Here is a 14,269-nt window from a genome sequence, read left to right as displayed (position 1 = left end):
AGTTGGACCTGGAAATTTAATCTGTAATCATTTAGAGTGAGAATTGCTCAATGAAAATCCAATAACCTTTCATGTAACAATTTGTCAATTTATTGGATTAATATGGTTTGTTTGTAATATCACATAATCTGTTTATAAGTATGTAACATTTGTCATAAAACAATCTGACTTATAACATCATTGGAAATGGATTCAAGTAAAATTTTGAACATAAAACATGGCTTGTGATGGATATTTGACCATGTTTCTTGAAATTGTTATACAGGAGCGTTTTGATGCTGCAGATGAGTTGAACTACTTTATGTGGACATGTGGGTGTAATCTATAACCATCCCCTGAGGGACAGTTGGTTTTATTACCTTAAATTAGAAATCACAGTAGCATGATATTGACATTGCTACCTATAGTACCTGATCACAGCCTCTAATATTGCTATTGCTACAAAAGGTAAATCCCATTATTAGAAAGAGGAAAACAAAAGGGCTGGTCTGTACAGTTTGACTGTAACACGGTGGAGGGCAGGAAATGGTTTTCCACTGTAAGAATTGGGATAAATATTCAGTTAAGTATGGTGTACCAAATACAAGTAGCCATAAAAAACAACCTGCTGCAACTCTAATGCACAACAAGGGAAAGTGCAGGGGTAGCTAAAATCAGGTGAGTGAACCATTCCAGGAACTCGAGAAAACTCAACTGTTAAGAGCTGCATGTTTGGCTCCAGGTGGTCACATTATGTTGATATCACCAGGCCAGCAGACTTTAGTAATGACAATTCTGTTATTTCTTCACCAATACTACAATATTCCTGATCAGAATTTAGCACTCAAACAGCTTTTTCATGCCAGTTGCTAACATGGGTAATGATGTGTTTGTTTTTCCCCATTTTATCATGAGGATGTGTCATAAGACCACATGCAGTCATAAGACAACCAGTTGTAATGACTGTGACTCTGAACAAGTACTGACAGATTCTGCTAAATTAAAATGTTTTTCCTGTTATTAGTGAAGTATCTCCAGCCTTTGCATGGCGGTTATAAGCATAGGGTCACATCAGGTAAACTAGGACACTTTTTGGTAAATCAGTTGGGAAACTAAGAAAAAATATTGTGTGATACTGGATTGTGTTTTGTGGTGGACTGTTTTTAATATTTTTGTAATGAATTTATGCAATAAAATATAATTGTTCAGGGCCTATAGCTTTTGAAACATCAGCTGTTCCACATTCTTTAGATGAGCAGTGTTCAGGTAAATTTAATGGCAATATGAACTAATTTTGAATTTGCATCCCAAAAAGTTGGAACAGAGGCAACAAAAGGCCAGAAAAGTAATCTGTAAAAATAAAAAACAACTGGAGGGGCATTTGACAACTAATTAGGTTCATTGGCAGCAGATCAGTAACACGACTGGGTATAAAAATGAGCATTTCAGGTAGGAGAGTCTCTTAGATATGAAGCTGGGCAGATGTTCAGCATCTAAAAATTGTGATTCACTTCATCTGGAGTTTTTTGTCTGTTTGTTTGCTTTGTGTGTGTGTGTTTTTTTTTTTTTTGCCAAATACAGATGTAGCAACATTTTTAATTTGCAGCCATTTGCTGTTAAAACTTTAAAAGGCAGGATGCTCAAACATTAAATGCCTAATTTTGCCTGATGTTCCAATTTATCTGATGTCCTTTATCCAGGTTAATCTTATTCAAACAATAAACTTTTCCAAATGTTGCTCAACTTTACATAGGATGACCACGTTTAGTCATCATGAACACTGTTTCCTAAAATGTACATTAAATAAATAAATAAATAAAACATCTATTTACTTTATATATATATATATATATTTCAGTTTACACTTACTACCCTTTTTCCCTCTCTGTGCCTGGCCACCCCTATCACATATTTTCTAGACTCGCCCCTGGACATTAGAAGCCTCGTTACTGTGGAAGCCAAACAGAAACACATAACCTCTCAAAAACGTTCCTGTTGAACTTGTTCTAACAACTGGTTTGACTGTCTTGAATCTCACGCGTGGACTCGCTTATTTTCTCAGAGCTGGGGTGCCATCACGCCTTCTCTGCCCTCACATTCCCCCCTCTTGCGTCCCAGCAGTGGTACGCTCCGAGTTGGATGCGTTCAGCTCATTGACCGGCGAACAGTCCACATCAGTACCACCAGAGCCCCCGGAGCTTTCGACAAAACCGGCCCTTCATTGCCCCCCTAACAAAGCGAGACGCAGCCTCAAGCCTCCCCATCCCGCCATGAAACAGACTCTGAGCGAACTGATGAGGATGAGCAGGATATGCCGGATGGTTTTTGCCACTTGTTTGGGATCGTTTATTCTGGTCATCTTTTATTTCCAAAGTATGTTCCAGCCAGGTAGGATCTTCCCTGTTCTTTTTTCAAGAAGTGTTCGTTTAGACATTTGTGTGTGTGTGTTGACGCTTGGCATCTTGACTGGCCAGCGTCTTGGCACAATGACAGATCGATTTGTTTGCGCTGTAGCCTACAGTAACGCGGCGGATGATTTATAGCGACTTGAAGACGTAAGTCATCCAGCTGTAGTGCTGTATGAGTGTTTCATGTGGTACCATTTACAAGCCTGGTTCTCTTGATGCACTTTTTCTGTCCTTTTGTTGAGCGGCTCTTGGTGAAAGTGCGGGGTTTGTGCGCTGCCAGTGGCTGTTCACTCGCTTCACCTCAACTGACAAGTGGCATGGGTATGGCAGCGGTGTGGGAGGAGGAGGAGGAGGAGGAGGAGTGGTGCTTTTGTCTTCAAAAACGTGGCTTGGCAATGGGAAACGGTGCAGGGGCCGGCAGCTGGGTTTGGCACAGTGTGGTCACCGGCAACCTTAAGCGATCCAAATGTGATCCTCATAGCGGATCTTATGATCTGAAGAGTAAAGATTAAGCTATAAAAAGATTTTTTTAAACTAATCTGTTTGAAATCCACATCTAAATAAAAAAAATCTCCTGGGAACATTTAGGATCAGTGCCCTCTTTAATCTGAACGCTACTGGAGACGCGCGTTTAATAATTTATCGCTCAATGAAAGGAGTCCCCTCCAAATCAGCAGGAGGTTCTGCCCGAAAATTTACGTGACATTATGATAGATTAGAGATCAAAAATTGATTCTTTGCTGAAAAGAGAGAGAGAAAGAGAAAAAAAAATCGAGAAAAGAAAGCATCTGTTATGTCGAATCCACGCCCCGATGAATGCGATAATGTTCAGTTGTTCAGCGGCGTTTGTGCACTGAAATTAAGAGACCGCGCGCTCGGACGCGCAAAGACCAAGCGCACCGAGTGTTCTCACTCAGCCCTGACTTAGTTTTAAGCATTAAACAAGAACAAAATAATTTTAGGTTTACAACCTGAATTATTTTAAAGCAAATAACAATAACACGCTTCTGCAGGATAAATAATTCCGTAAACCCATTCCAAATACCCATCCAAAAATCCAGTGAAACTGAAGTGTACTCTCATACTTTTTCCACTGCTGGATTAAAAATATTCCACTGACACCAAAAATAAAATAAAACAAAGCATGGTTTTAGGCTGTAATCTGATAGATGGGGCTGTTGGGATTAGATGGGGATGAAACATGAGATTCTAGAGAGAGAAATAGCTAATTTAATCCACAGCAGCATGAAACTGAGCGGCCACATCTCTGATCAAGGAGGCATTCTGTGTAAAAACACCGGCACTGTGTGAGTCACCAGTGCTGATGTTGCTGCTGGCAGTGGTGGACAGTCATTATTTCTAATCCCCTAAAGGAAAATCACCACGATGGACAACTTTTGGAAACATTTAGTCGGTATAAATGGCTATAACAGGTTGTAAGAGCTGAATTTTGCATAGATTAGAATTTACACTTGATATTAATCAGAGTACAGACATAAACTTTAATAAAACTAGACAAGGATTGTTAAGCCAGGCACTTTGAATTTAGGATAGCTGTGATGTAACCGACACATTTATCTCTGTTTCCCCACATTTCATTGGATACTTGAATCAGCATCACAAACACTGTTTTGTTCATGAAAGTGATAGAGCAACATATTTATGGCTGCCCCACAAAGATGTTTTCTGACCCAGAAAGCAGAGCATTTGGGTCAAATATTAAGCTCACCTGACAGAAAAATGCAAAAATTAGTTTCGGAGCATTACATTTAAACAAATTCAGTCAAACTAAAGTGAATTTAATATCCTGGGCTTACAGGATTGAAAGTTTCAGTAGCTCCATCTGTTGTCCCAGTTGTCTTTTCAGCGAAAGCCTTACAGAAAATTATTCGTGCTAAAAACTGCTTACAGTGTTTTGGTGGATTTTCCAGAGGGACCAGCACACTGCTGCTGGGAACAGATGCTCATGCCAAAACTTCAGACATAATCTCTTTGACCTCCTCTGTATGAGCAGCAGTACTCTCTGGAGTAACTGTGTGATGTCTTTTTATTGCTGTTTCTTTTTATTTTATGTTAATTTAAAGTTTCATTGTGTTTTTTTTTAATTGTCATTTGTGGGTTTTACACCTTTTATAAGATCGTGTTCTTAGAAAGCCCGACAGAGAGGCACAATTTATTTAAGAATGACCTAAGAGCAGCAGGAACATTGCTCAAAGTGAGACCTCTCTTGTGCTGAGCATCATTAAATAACCTTCCAGGGGGGGATTGATTGTAAGAATTGAACCAAGCTTCCATTAAACAGTTCTCAAGGACTTCAGAATCCTGCTCTCAGAGTTGTGCCAATCTCCTCACACATTGCATCAGTATTTGCCCAACACGAACACGCGTTCACACACATATACACACAGGTCAGAAAGCTGATGTTTCATTTATTTTGATGATAGGGTGCTTCACTCAGTATGCCCTGACTGAAGAGACAGGTAGAAGGGGGTGTTTGTACAGGAGACTGGATGCACGTTTTAATGCTGCAGTCTTTATTTATGCTTTATTATACCGGCGGGATGGATAATATTGACCAGCTTTTGTTTACTTCCCCTAAAACAGTTGTTCTTATCTTTGTCTGATGTCTTCTTTCTGAAAGGACTTAATCACCCTGCAATTGACTCTTTCTTGTCTCCACCCCTTCCTTCACTCTCTCTTATACACACACACACACATACTGCAACACCATTGTTGCTTGTCAGATAAATTTCCAGGCAGTGTCTCCGTGGTTAAGGCATGTTTGGTCGGCCTGGGAATCCCTCCTGGCCCCCCAGTGTAAACTCTCACCTCTCTCCCAGGACCTCCAGGATTATGACCTCTTTTAGAAGAAGCAAAGGGGGCAGGTGGAGTGGTATCACACTGTATGCTTAACTTGTACACACCAAAGAGTTAAAAAACTTAAAATATAGTTTTACTAAACAAGGATTTAGTGTGCTGAACAAAAGTCACGCTCACGATAAAAAAAAAAAAAAAGTGCCACCAGTGACTTGTCTGAAAGTGGCAAGAAATTTTTCTCAGTACCTCATGATCTGGCATGGAAGTTACTGTAGCAACAGACGTGGAGCTGATGCAAGCATATGGCGTTAGCCTGCAGTTTTGTATTCAAAAGCAGTATGAGAGAACAGGAAATTAGATTTTGTTTGTAGTGAATTACCAGGTCTGGTCAAAGCAGGGAAAGCATGGCTGCAGTGAAAGACTGCCAATCCTCATGCAGTCCAGTTACTGTCTGTATAAGTACTATGCTAACTTTAATATATATATATATATATATATATATATATATACACATATCAGCAATAAGCTTCTTACTCAATAGTTTTGTTGGCATTTAATTTGTGCAAAAGCTATAACATAGCAGCCAAATAAATTAAATAAGTTAGCTAACATGACCTCTCTGAAAAGCCAAAGTCTGAAGATTTATCCTAAGGTTAGGAGAGTTTATTTAAAGCTTTTAAAAGTTTGCTATCTTAAATTAGAGAAGGTACATTGACTTAGGAACTATTCTTGTGTTGTGGATGTTTTTCCTGAGCCTAATAACCCTGGTTACCAAACAGTAAAGATAGGATCAGCACATTAGGAAGTTTTTATAGTATTGCCCCAGGTCTAACTGGGAAGAGATAAATCCCTTTGGTTCATTTATAATGCCAACACCAGCATTTTGCTCAATTTATTTATTTATACAGTATCTTGCAAGTATTCACCCTGTGAACTTTTTTTGTTGCATTACAACCTGTCATATAAATTATTAATTTGTACTTTTTAAAAAAAATTAATTAATATCAAATAATCCAACTTGATAAAATGAAGACAAAAAACCAAAAATCTATTTAGAAAAAATAAAGATAAAATATAAAAAAAACTTAAAAATTGTTTATTATTAATTTCACTTCACCAATTTAGACATTTTTATTCTAATATATGTTTGTTGTTGTTTTTACAAAAAATCCTCAAAGAAATCAATTTAAGTTAAAGGTTGCAACACAAAAAAGAGAAAAAATAAACATAAGGTATGACTACATTTCAAGCTCCTGTAAGTGACTGGTCCTGGATGGAGACTGTCATGCCTACTGCTATATTTCATCCTAAAAAGCCAGTTTGTTTAGTTTAGCTGCTGCTTGCTGACAGCTGTAAGCGAGGACCTGTGTGCGTTCACCAGCATCTTGTCCCTCTTCATTTACTTTGAGCTCAAAGTTACTTTATGCTTTTGACAGAGTTCTTCTGCCTCACCAGGCTCAGTCTCTCCCAGTCCTTTAAAGGAATTGAAGCTGCAGAAAAAGGCACAGCTAATAAGGCAGTTTACTCTGTGGGCTGCTTGTTTTGTTTCTTTGTGAAGTGCCTCTGGGATATTTTAGAGCCCCTCTCTCTCTCTCTCTCTCTCTCTCTCTCTGTGTGTGTGTGTGTGTGTATGTGTGTGTGTGTGTGTGTGTGACTGCAGCTCCTTTTAGCCTGTGACTGCTAACCTTCTTGTGCACCAAGGCCTCAAAGTTGCAAGTCACATTTCTGGCACAAACTTCCAGAACAGTCAACTTCACCCAAAGTCAGGCCAGACTGACCCTAATTTAAATCCTGTCGTTATTTAGTGTTTTTTCTCTTGTGGGTGGGAGTGGGAAATGCTTTTTTGTAATGGAAATTAAGCAAAGTGTAAAGGTTTGAAGCAAGGAATGGGAATGTCTTGAAAAAGAATGAAATATTTTTCTGCCTGGAATTTTGACAGGAAACTCGAAATTCCTCACCTTCATTGGTCTGCATTGGTAGCTTCAGCTGTAGCCGATACAAAGAGGGAAGGCTGAGTTGTTGGGATAACTGAGCTTAAATGTGAGTCCCTTTAGCCTGAGAAACAGGCTCCCCAAACTACTGTGTAAAAATCTATAACATTGATTTGTCTGCTTTCATTCTGTTAATGTTGTAATTTAAACATCTTACATTTTTAGCCAAAGAAAAGATGGATATTTCTTTTTGTGTAACTCATGTGATAGTCATCTATTTTGTTTTTATCAACAAAAAACAGAAAGAAACAGTGAAAGTTTTTAAGACACTGATGTGTTGTAGCTAGTCTTGATTATTAGCTGTTCAGGAAGTCTAGACCTCAGCGAAATGGCTCTGAATTGATTTAAAAATTCCACTTTCAGAAAAAATGTGTTATTGTAGAAAGCCATGCTTACACTGATCACAGGTGTTCCTCTCGGATCTACTGTAGTTCCAATTTTATTTTCTCTTTTTATAAATGAGTTAGGACAGGGATTAAATTAAGGCAATGTAAATTTTTATGCTGACGATACAATAATTTCTATAATACAATCAACAGCACCTTCTGAAAAACTGCAATGACTGAACAAAAATTGGAGAAGCTGTAGGTGAGCCCTACCTCAGAAAACAGTTCCATAAGACGAGCGGTGAGAGAATGGGCATAATGCTGTGGCTCTAATGAATCATGAGTGGAGGTAGGGATTATGGATGTTGCTGATCCAGATGGGTGTGCTCAGTTCAATTCAAAAGTAAAACATTACTAATCACTTACACATTCTCCACATTTTGTTCAGTCACTGCAGTTTTTACTGTTGAAATTAAAATTTGTCCCAAATTTTATTTTCCAAAAAAGGACAAAATTCACAACTTTTATTCCTACATTAAATCAGTCAATTATTTTATTTTTAAGCATTAAGATATAAGTATGAAAGAGTAATGTCTTTTAAATACCTTCGCAGATGTTTTAAAAATAACCTAGCTTTTAATCTACATATTGGTAATCAGCCAGTATGACACCAGATGTACAACTAGACTTTTTAAATAAATGTTCCTAGGATGTACTTAGCGTTAACAAAACTGCATTCTCCAACGATACCTCTGAATGGTATGAGCTTTAAAATATTATCAGCTCACAAACACTCTCTATATTTTTAAAAGTGTTTAAAATTCCATTGAAGGAAACCTGTTGTTGTTTTCTATAGTTTTTTGTTTATATAATCTAAATCTAAAACTTGGCTTAATATCTTCAGATTCTAAGTTGTTGCATGGATTAACATAGACATTTGAGGACATCTTATGGTAAGAACTGAGCTGGTACTGCCCAAACAACTAACAGAAAAATAGCAAGAAAATTAATTAACAAAGATGTGATAATGTTAATTTCACATTGGAAGACTACCTTCCAAACATGTCAGGAAGGCTTATGATAAAACTAAGTGTCTGATAAGAAATAAATCAGAAAATTTGTAGACACTATGAACTTTATTGGATTATTGCAATTCCAGTCACTGTTAAAAATAGGATATTGTAATTGTCAAGCCCTACCTCAGAAAACAGTTCCATAAGATGAGGGATATGAGAATGGGCATAATGCTGAGGCTTTAATAAATCACTTAACTTCAGAGAGTGAAGGTAGGGATTATAGATGTTGCTGATCCAAATGGTTGTGCTTCATTCAAAGTACAATATTACTAATCACCTACAGCTTCTCCAAAGCTAAGAACATTAATTTTCAGGTGCATCAATTTAACTTGTCAAGGCAGTTTTTACTAGTGTAATTTCTCAGTTTAAATCCAATTGAAATTTAATTTAAAAATGCACAAAAGCCGCATCGGCCATGGTGGTCTGTTTCAATTATCTAATAGTGGTTTCAGTTGTAGCTGTAATAAATGTTAGAGCTCATTTAAAAACCTTTTCACTCTTTTTTCTTTTGGGAAAGATTCTAATACCCTGTTCTTTTGAGGAATTATGACTTTTTAGTGTTGCTTTTTTTATTTTTCCAAGAGTGTAACAGTGCAGAACATGTGAAAAGAAATATCCCAAATAGATATAAGATAGTTGCATTAAATCTCTTGTTTGTATGATTGCATTCATTCATGTGGTGTGTGTTTGTGCACCCAGTTTTCCAGCCTTCGTCATTGTGTCCTGTCCCAGTCCCCTCCTCAGCTCCTGCATGTGTCTGTGTATTGTGAGAATCTATCCCGGACGTCCTGTTTGTGTAATCTTAGTGCTACTGCTGTTTTCCTGTCCTGTGCTGCTGCTAAATCCTGGATCAAACATCCCAGAACATCAAGGGGGAGGGGCGGTTTTCATGATGTGTCCTGCTGTGACTTTAACACTCACATTTAGTACCAGTTTGCAAGCTAACTTTTATTCATAATCCTTATACATGCAGAAAGGCCAACTGAGAATAAGCTCTCTTTTTCAATTAAGCTGTAAAATAACAAAATTATTATAAGTACTAATTGCAAAACAGTGAAACTTTAAAATAATTACACATAAAATGTAAAATACATACATTTCTTTCTTTTATTTGTACATTTTTCCACTTATAAGGGGCAAAGACTATGTTATCTAATCTCTGATTAAAACAGCAACTCTCAAGGGTGATGCATTTTGATGCCTAGTACAGTTTGAAGTGGATTTATAATTAAGTTGAGTTAAGTTGAGAAGTAAAGTAATCCAGGCGTTTACCAAGAAGTGCTTTAAAGATCATTAAAATGCAGTGCTGCCCTCTTTTTGCTGTCGGTGACTGCAAACCAGTTTTACCATAGACAACAGAATAAAGTATTCTAAAGGCATCCTTATTGATAAACCTAAAGGCGGAAAGCTATACTGCATCATGTTAAAGGGCAGAAGCATGCGAAAAGCTGCTACAGCTAGCTTTTTGCATAAAAAAAAACATTGTTTTGTCGTTATTGTGCCCTGGGAGCAGACACTTCACGTTAGTCTGCTGTTTATGGACATTTAATTAAACAAATTTTGTCCTATGTCCCATCAATCTGTGTTTGTCTGCACTCCAGAGAAAAGAAGGCAAAAGGCTGATCTGAAAAAAGTTTGAAAGACAACATCAAGCAAAGAAGAAAAGAGTACAAATACATTACAGTTTTTAAAAATGGCCTTTTTCATTTGTTTAATTGTTGTCCATTTAACAAGAAATACAAAAACGTCCAGGTGTAATCGGACGACAGTCAAATAATAAGTTTATATGTAAGTCATGTTTTATGTGAAGCAGCAAATAAACAAAACATTCTCAAGTTTTTCACAGTGTAAATGCAACCACGGTGAAACTGGTTGGATATTCAACAAATTCAACCTTTTTCACTGTTTTCACTGTTAATAAAAAGTTGGACATGTATTTTCCTTTGTGGTCTCAACAAATGAAACAGTTTTTAAATAGCAATGTTTTTTTACAGTAATTGATAGTAATGTTAACTTCTAAATACATCACCGGGACATTCCATATTTTTACATTACATTAACGTTATCTGCATCTGTGGATTCTAACTCAGCTTTGACATGAAGAGGAAATACTATGTTTGTACTTTCCACCGATGAAGGTCTAATATCCTTCCAGCGAGGAACTATTTATAAGCCTCTAAACTGACTTGTATGATTTTAATTCTGCCCTTGTAAAGTGCGACTGTCGATTGCCTCAGTAGTATGTCAAGATAAGGTAAATCTGCTTTTACACTAAGTATTTAAAAGAGGCAGATTTTTGGTTGATGTTCAGTCAGGAGTGCTGATATTCATTTCTGGACTTCTGGTAATAGGCATGTGCTTTGAGTTTAGAAGTAACTCAAGATAAATAATTTTTTCTACCACAAAAATCAGCATGAAGACTTAGACCCACGCACTATATACTTTAGAGGGTGCTGAAGTTTAAAGGATAGTGTCATCTGCATACAAACTAATTGCACTGTTGCTAGCATTGTTTTTAATCTCCATCATTGAAATGTAAATGACAATGGAAGTGAGTCCAAAAATGGAACCTTGAGGAATTCTTTGAGGACCAATGATAAAACACATTGGCGTTTGTGATAAAAAAAAAAAAAAAAAAATGATTAGCTTTAATTTGAAGTACTTTTGGTGAGATTTTGCATCTCTCAAATTATTCTCATAACATACTTTTTTAGGCTGAGGACATTACGTGGGAGTTAAGCTTTGTGCACCCACACATATTTAAAAATTTGCTACTGAGTAGCCTGTAATCAGGTCTTTCATGCAATAAAACACTGCTTTAACTACCATATTAGATATTTTTTAATTGTGCAAACAATAGCTTTAAACTGAGTTTGACAATCAGCTAAATCTGTTCTTTGACTTTTCTTGGTGATGTAACTGTCTTTGAAGAACAACTGTTCATCCTTTCGCCCAGTGCAGTATCTTTCCAGGTTGCCTGGCAACCGCACTACGATGAAAGAGAAAGTATGTTAAGATTCTAAAACCACAACAGTTTGGGGGGGAAAAATGAAAGAAGAGACGAAGAGAGCTATAAATATTAGCACTGAAAAAGTAATAGGTTTCTGCTGATGGGCAGCTGGACACACTAAAAGATCAGAGAGCTCATTTATCCAGATGGGGCTCAGAGTATAGCTTTTGTCTTGAAAGAAACCCGTTGAGCCTCTGATCAAGATGTGGCCTAGCTGCTTTTAGGGCATGCCCAAATTAATGGAGACCCTCAGATAAAGTCAGAAAGATAATCTTATCTGACCTGGGAATACTGTGCTGCAGAGAAAAGTGTCTGAACCGTAGAATAAAGCAGGAGAGGCTAGATAGATATGGATGTAACTGGTTAGGACCTAAGGCTTTCACTCCTTCAAAAAAGTTGTGTTTGAAAGGATTGCTTTTAATAGTATAAAAATCAGCTACAAGGTGACAGGTTTAAATCTTAAAAGATTCAAATTACAGATGCACTGATCAACATTTTTGAGTTCTCATCAAACTTCAATATCTGATTTAGATATCCAAAGTAGGGCTGCAATGATTATTCAACGTTGTCGACAATAGTCGACAATAAAAATAGTCAACAACGAATTTAACTGTTGACTATTGTCTGCAAAAAAAAATCTAAACAAAACAAAACAAAAAAGTACAGAGTGAGACATCATCTTCTTTTCCTATCTCTGCTGAGAGTTGCACATGTGCTATAAAGTCCGCCAGGGGAAAAAATATGGCAGCGGACCAGGGAACAAAACGGCGACAGAGGACACCAAAAGTCAGGGACTGCTTCACATTACACTTACAAAATAAATTAAATACATTGTATATATATATATATATATATATATATATAAAACAACAGTAATATAACAGTTGTTTGACAGAATAAACACTATGGTTAAAGAAAATGTGTATTTGACAGAACAATTATTGCACAACATGATAACGGTGTAAATATTGTGTTAAATGAGGCTATATTAAGCTGCACATCACTGATGGCTCTACCACTGCAGTTTTCATTAATATTTATAGTTATATTTATACTTCTATCAGTTTGTCACATTAGAAAAGACATAATTATCTTTCCCACATATTTGCAGAGCTGCTTTGTCCTCTCTGCCCCTCTAAACGGGTTGAGTTAACGTTGGATGTTACATCAAGTTTAATTGGCTCTTAAATTTGGGGCAAACTATATACATAAATCATTATTTGTAATGCAAATTGCGGCCATTTCTTTTCTGCTAGAGTGCCTGCTAGATGAACTTTTTTACCTCTGTTTCTGCGTTTTGGCTATTTGCGTAAACATTTATTGTGACAAAAGTCTTTTATGATTTGTAATAAAACCAGACTATTAAGTCTGGATCTGCTAGATTTGGGTCCGGACACAAATTAGTGACTTTAGTTCCCTTTTTGTTCTGTTAATCACATCATTATCAAACTCTAATATCGATATTGGATTGCTCTGTTTACATAGTCAACATTTATTTAGTGTAACAATAGTTGCTCCTCTATCTTGGCTTTGAATCGTCTCATGTCTTCCTTGCGCTTCTTTGCGCTTCTTGAATCCCTTGACTTCAGTGAGAGCAGGCTGCCTGTGCCACCTCACTGCCTGGACTTCTGTTCAGGCAGCAGCTGGAAGCCTGACAAGGAGGTCTTAATTACTCAGCTGAGTCGGTGACCATCTGCATTGAGCTTCTGGACTTCATTAGAGAGGCGATGAAAGAGTTTCCACAAAATAAGACACAAGAACACTCCAAAATACACAACTCTTTTTAGATCTTGATTGAGACATGAACTAACCTTTGAAAGAGGTTAAACGAGTCATTCCCAATGTCAGACAAAAACTTCCTCTTTGTCTGGCCTTGTGAGGACATGTCTGTCTCCCACACCAACATGAACAGCTTTTTTATTTTACCATTTACAGACACTATGACACATTTCCACCGCTCAGAACAACACACAGCCTTATTCTTAGGGGATATAATAAACAGGTACTGTCTGCCCGTTAGAGTATGAGGCCTCTCCAGACCTCTTGCATCCCTGATATCTTCATCTCTGAGTCATCAGCAAGGCCTTCTTGCCAGAGGGGATTTGAAACACACACCCACTCGATCTCTCACACCAGATGCATACCAGAATACTTGCACACAGGAACACTGTTGTCACTTCCCCCTCTAAAAAACCACATCTGTCTGGGGAGCAGGACTCTGCTGGGTCTGTGGCGCTCATGATCTGAGGATCTGTGACTGTAGTGCCATAAAACTGTGTGCAGCAAGTTTGTGGTCTCATGTTGAAACAGAAATGATAACAGAAGTGGTGAGTAATGTAAATGTATGTGGATCTTTTATTATTTCAACTTTAATTTTAAATGGCAAGAGAAGCAAGAATAATGGATTCTGGGACCAAATAATTCCTATTCAGCTGAATCACTGCTGTTAGTTCATTTTCCCACGTAGACGAAAAACATCCAAACAGACCTTCAGTCTTAGTGAACTCAGACGCAAGATCCTCTGGGATTGTTTTCCTGTGAGTAAGAGGAGAGAATGTTAATGATGCCACCAAAAGTGCTGCCTCCATCTCAACATCTGTCTGCCATGCTTCGTAAAGTGCGTCTCAGGTTGATCCTGTATTTTAATGCTTGTTATGACAGG

The 14,269-nt window shown here is 37.4% G+C and overlaps 1 protein-coding gene across 2 annotated transcripts in view; it reads left to right on the top strand.

Moving 5' to 3' along the window:
* Positions 1 to 2,105: 2,105 nt before the first annotated feature.
* chst11 (carbohydrate (chondroitin 4) sulfotransferase 11) overlaps positions 2,106 to 14,269 on the top strand; it is a 90,078-nt gene continuing 77,914 nt past the window's right edge. Inside the window, exon 1 of one of the 2 annotated variants that reach the window (XM_041977012.1) lies at positions 2,106 to 2,352. In XM_041977012.1, the coding sequence (XP_041832946.1) occupies positions 2,250 to 2,352 (103 nt within the window). In that variant the 5' untranslated portion in view covers positions 2,106 to 2,249. Of the gene's footprint in view, positions 2,368 to 14,269 lie in introns of both variants that reach the window. The other variant, XM_041977010.1, reaches the window with a different exon arrangement.

Source organism: Melanotaenia boesemani, chromosome 23 (genome assembly GCF_017639745.1).
Source record: "Melanotaenia boesemani isolate fMelBoe1 chromosome 23, fMelBoe1.pri, whole genome shotgun sequence".
Lineage (NCBI taxonomy): Eukaryota > Metazoa > Chordata > Actinopteri > Atheriniformes > Melanotaeniidae > Melanotaenia > Melanotaenia boesemani.
Note: the sequence above shows the minus strand (reverse complement) of the source record. Positions and strands in the feature narration are given on the sequence as shown.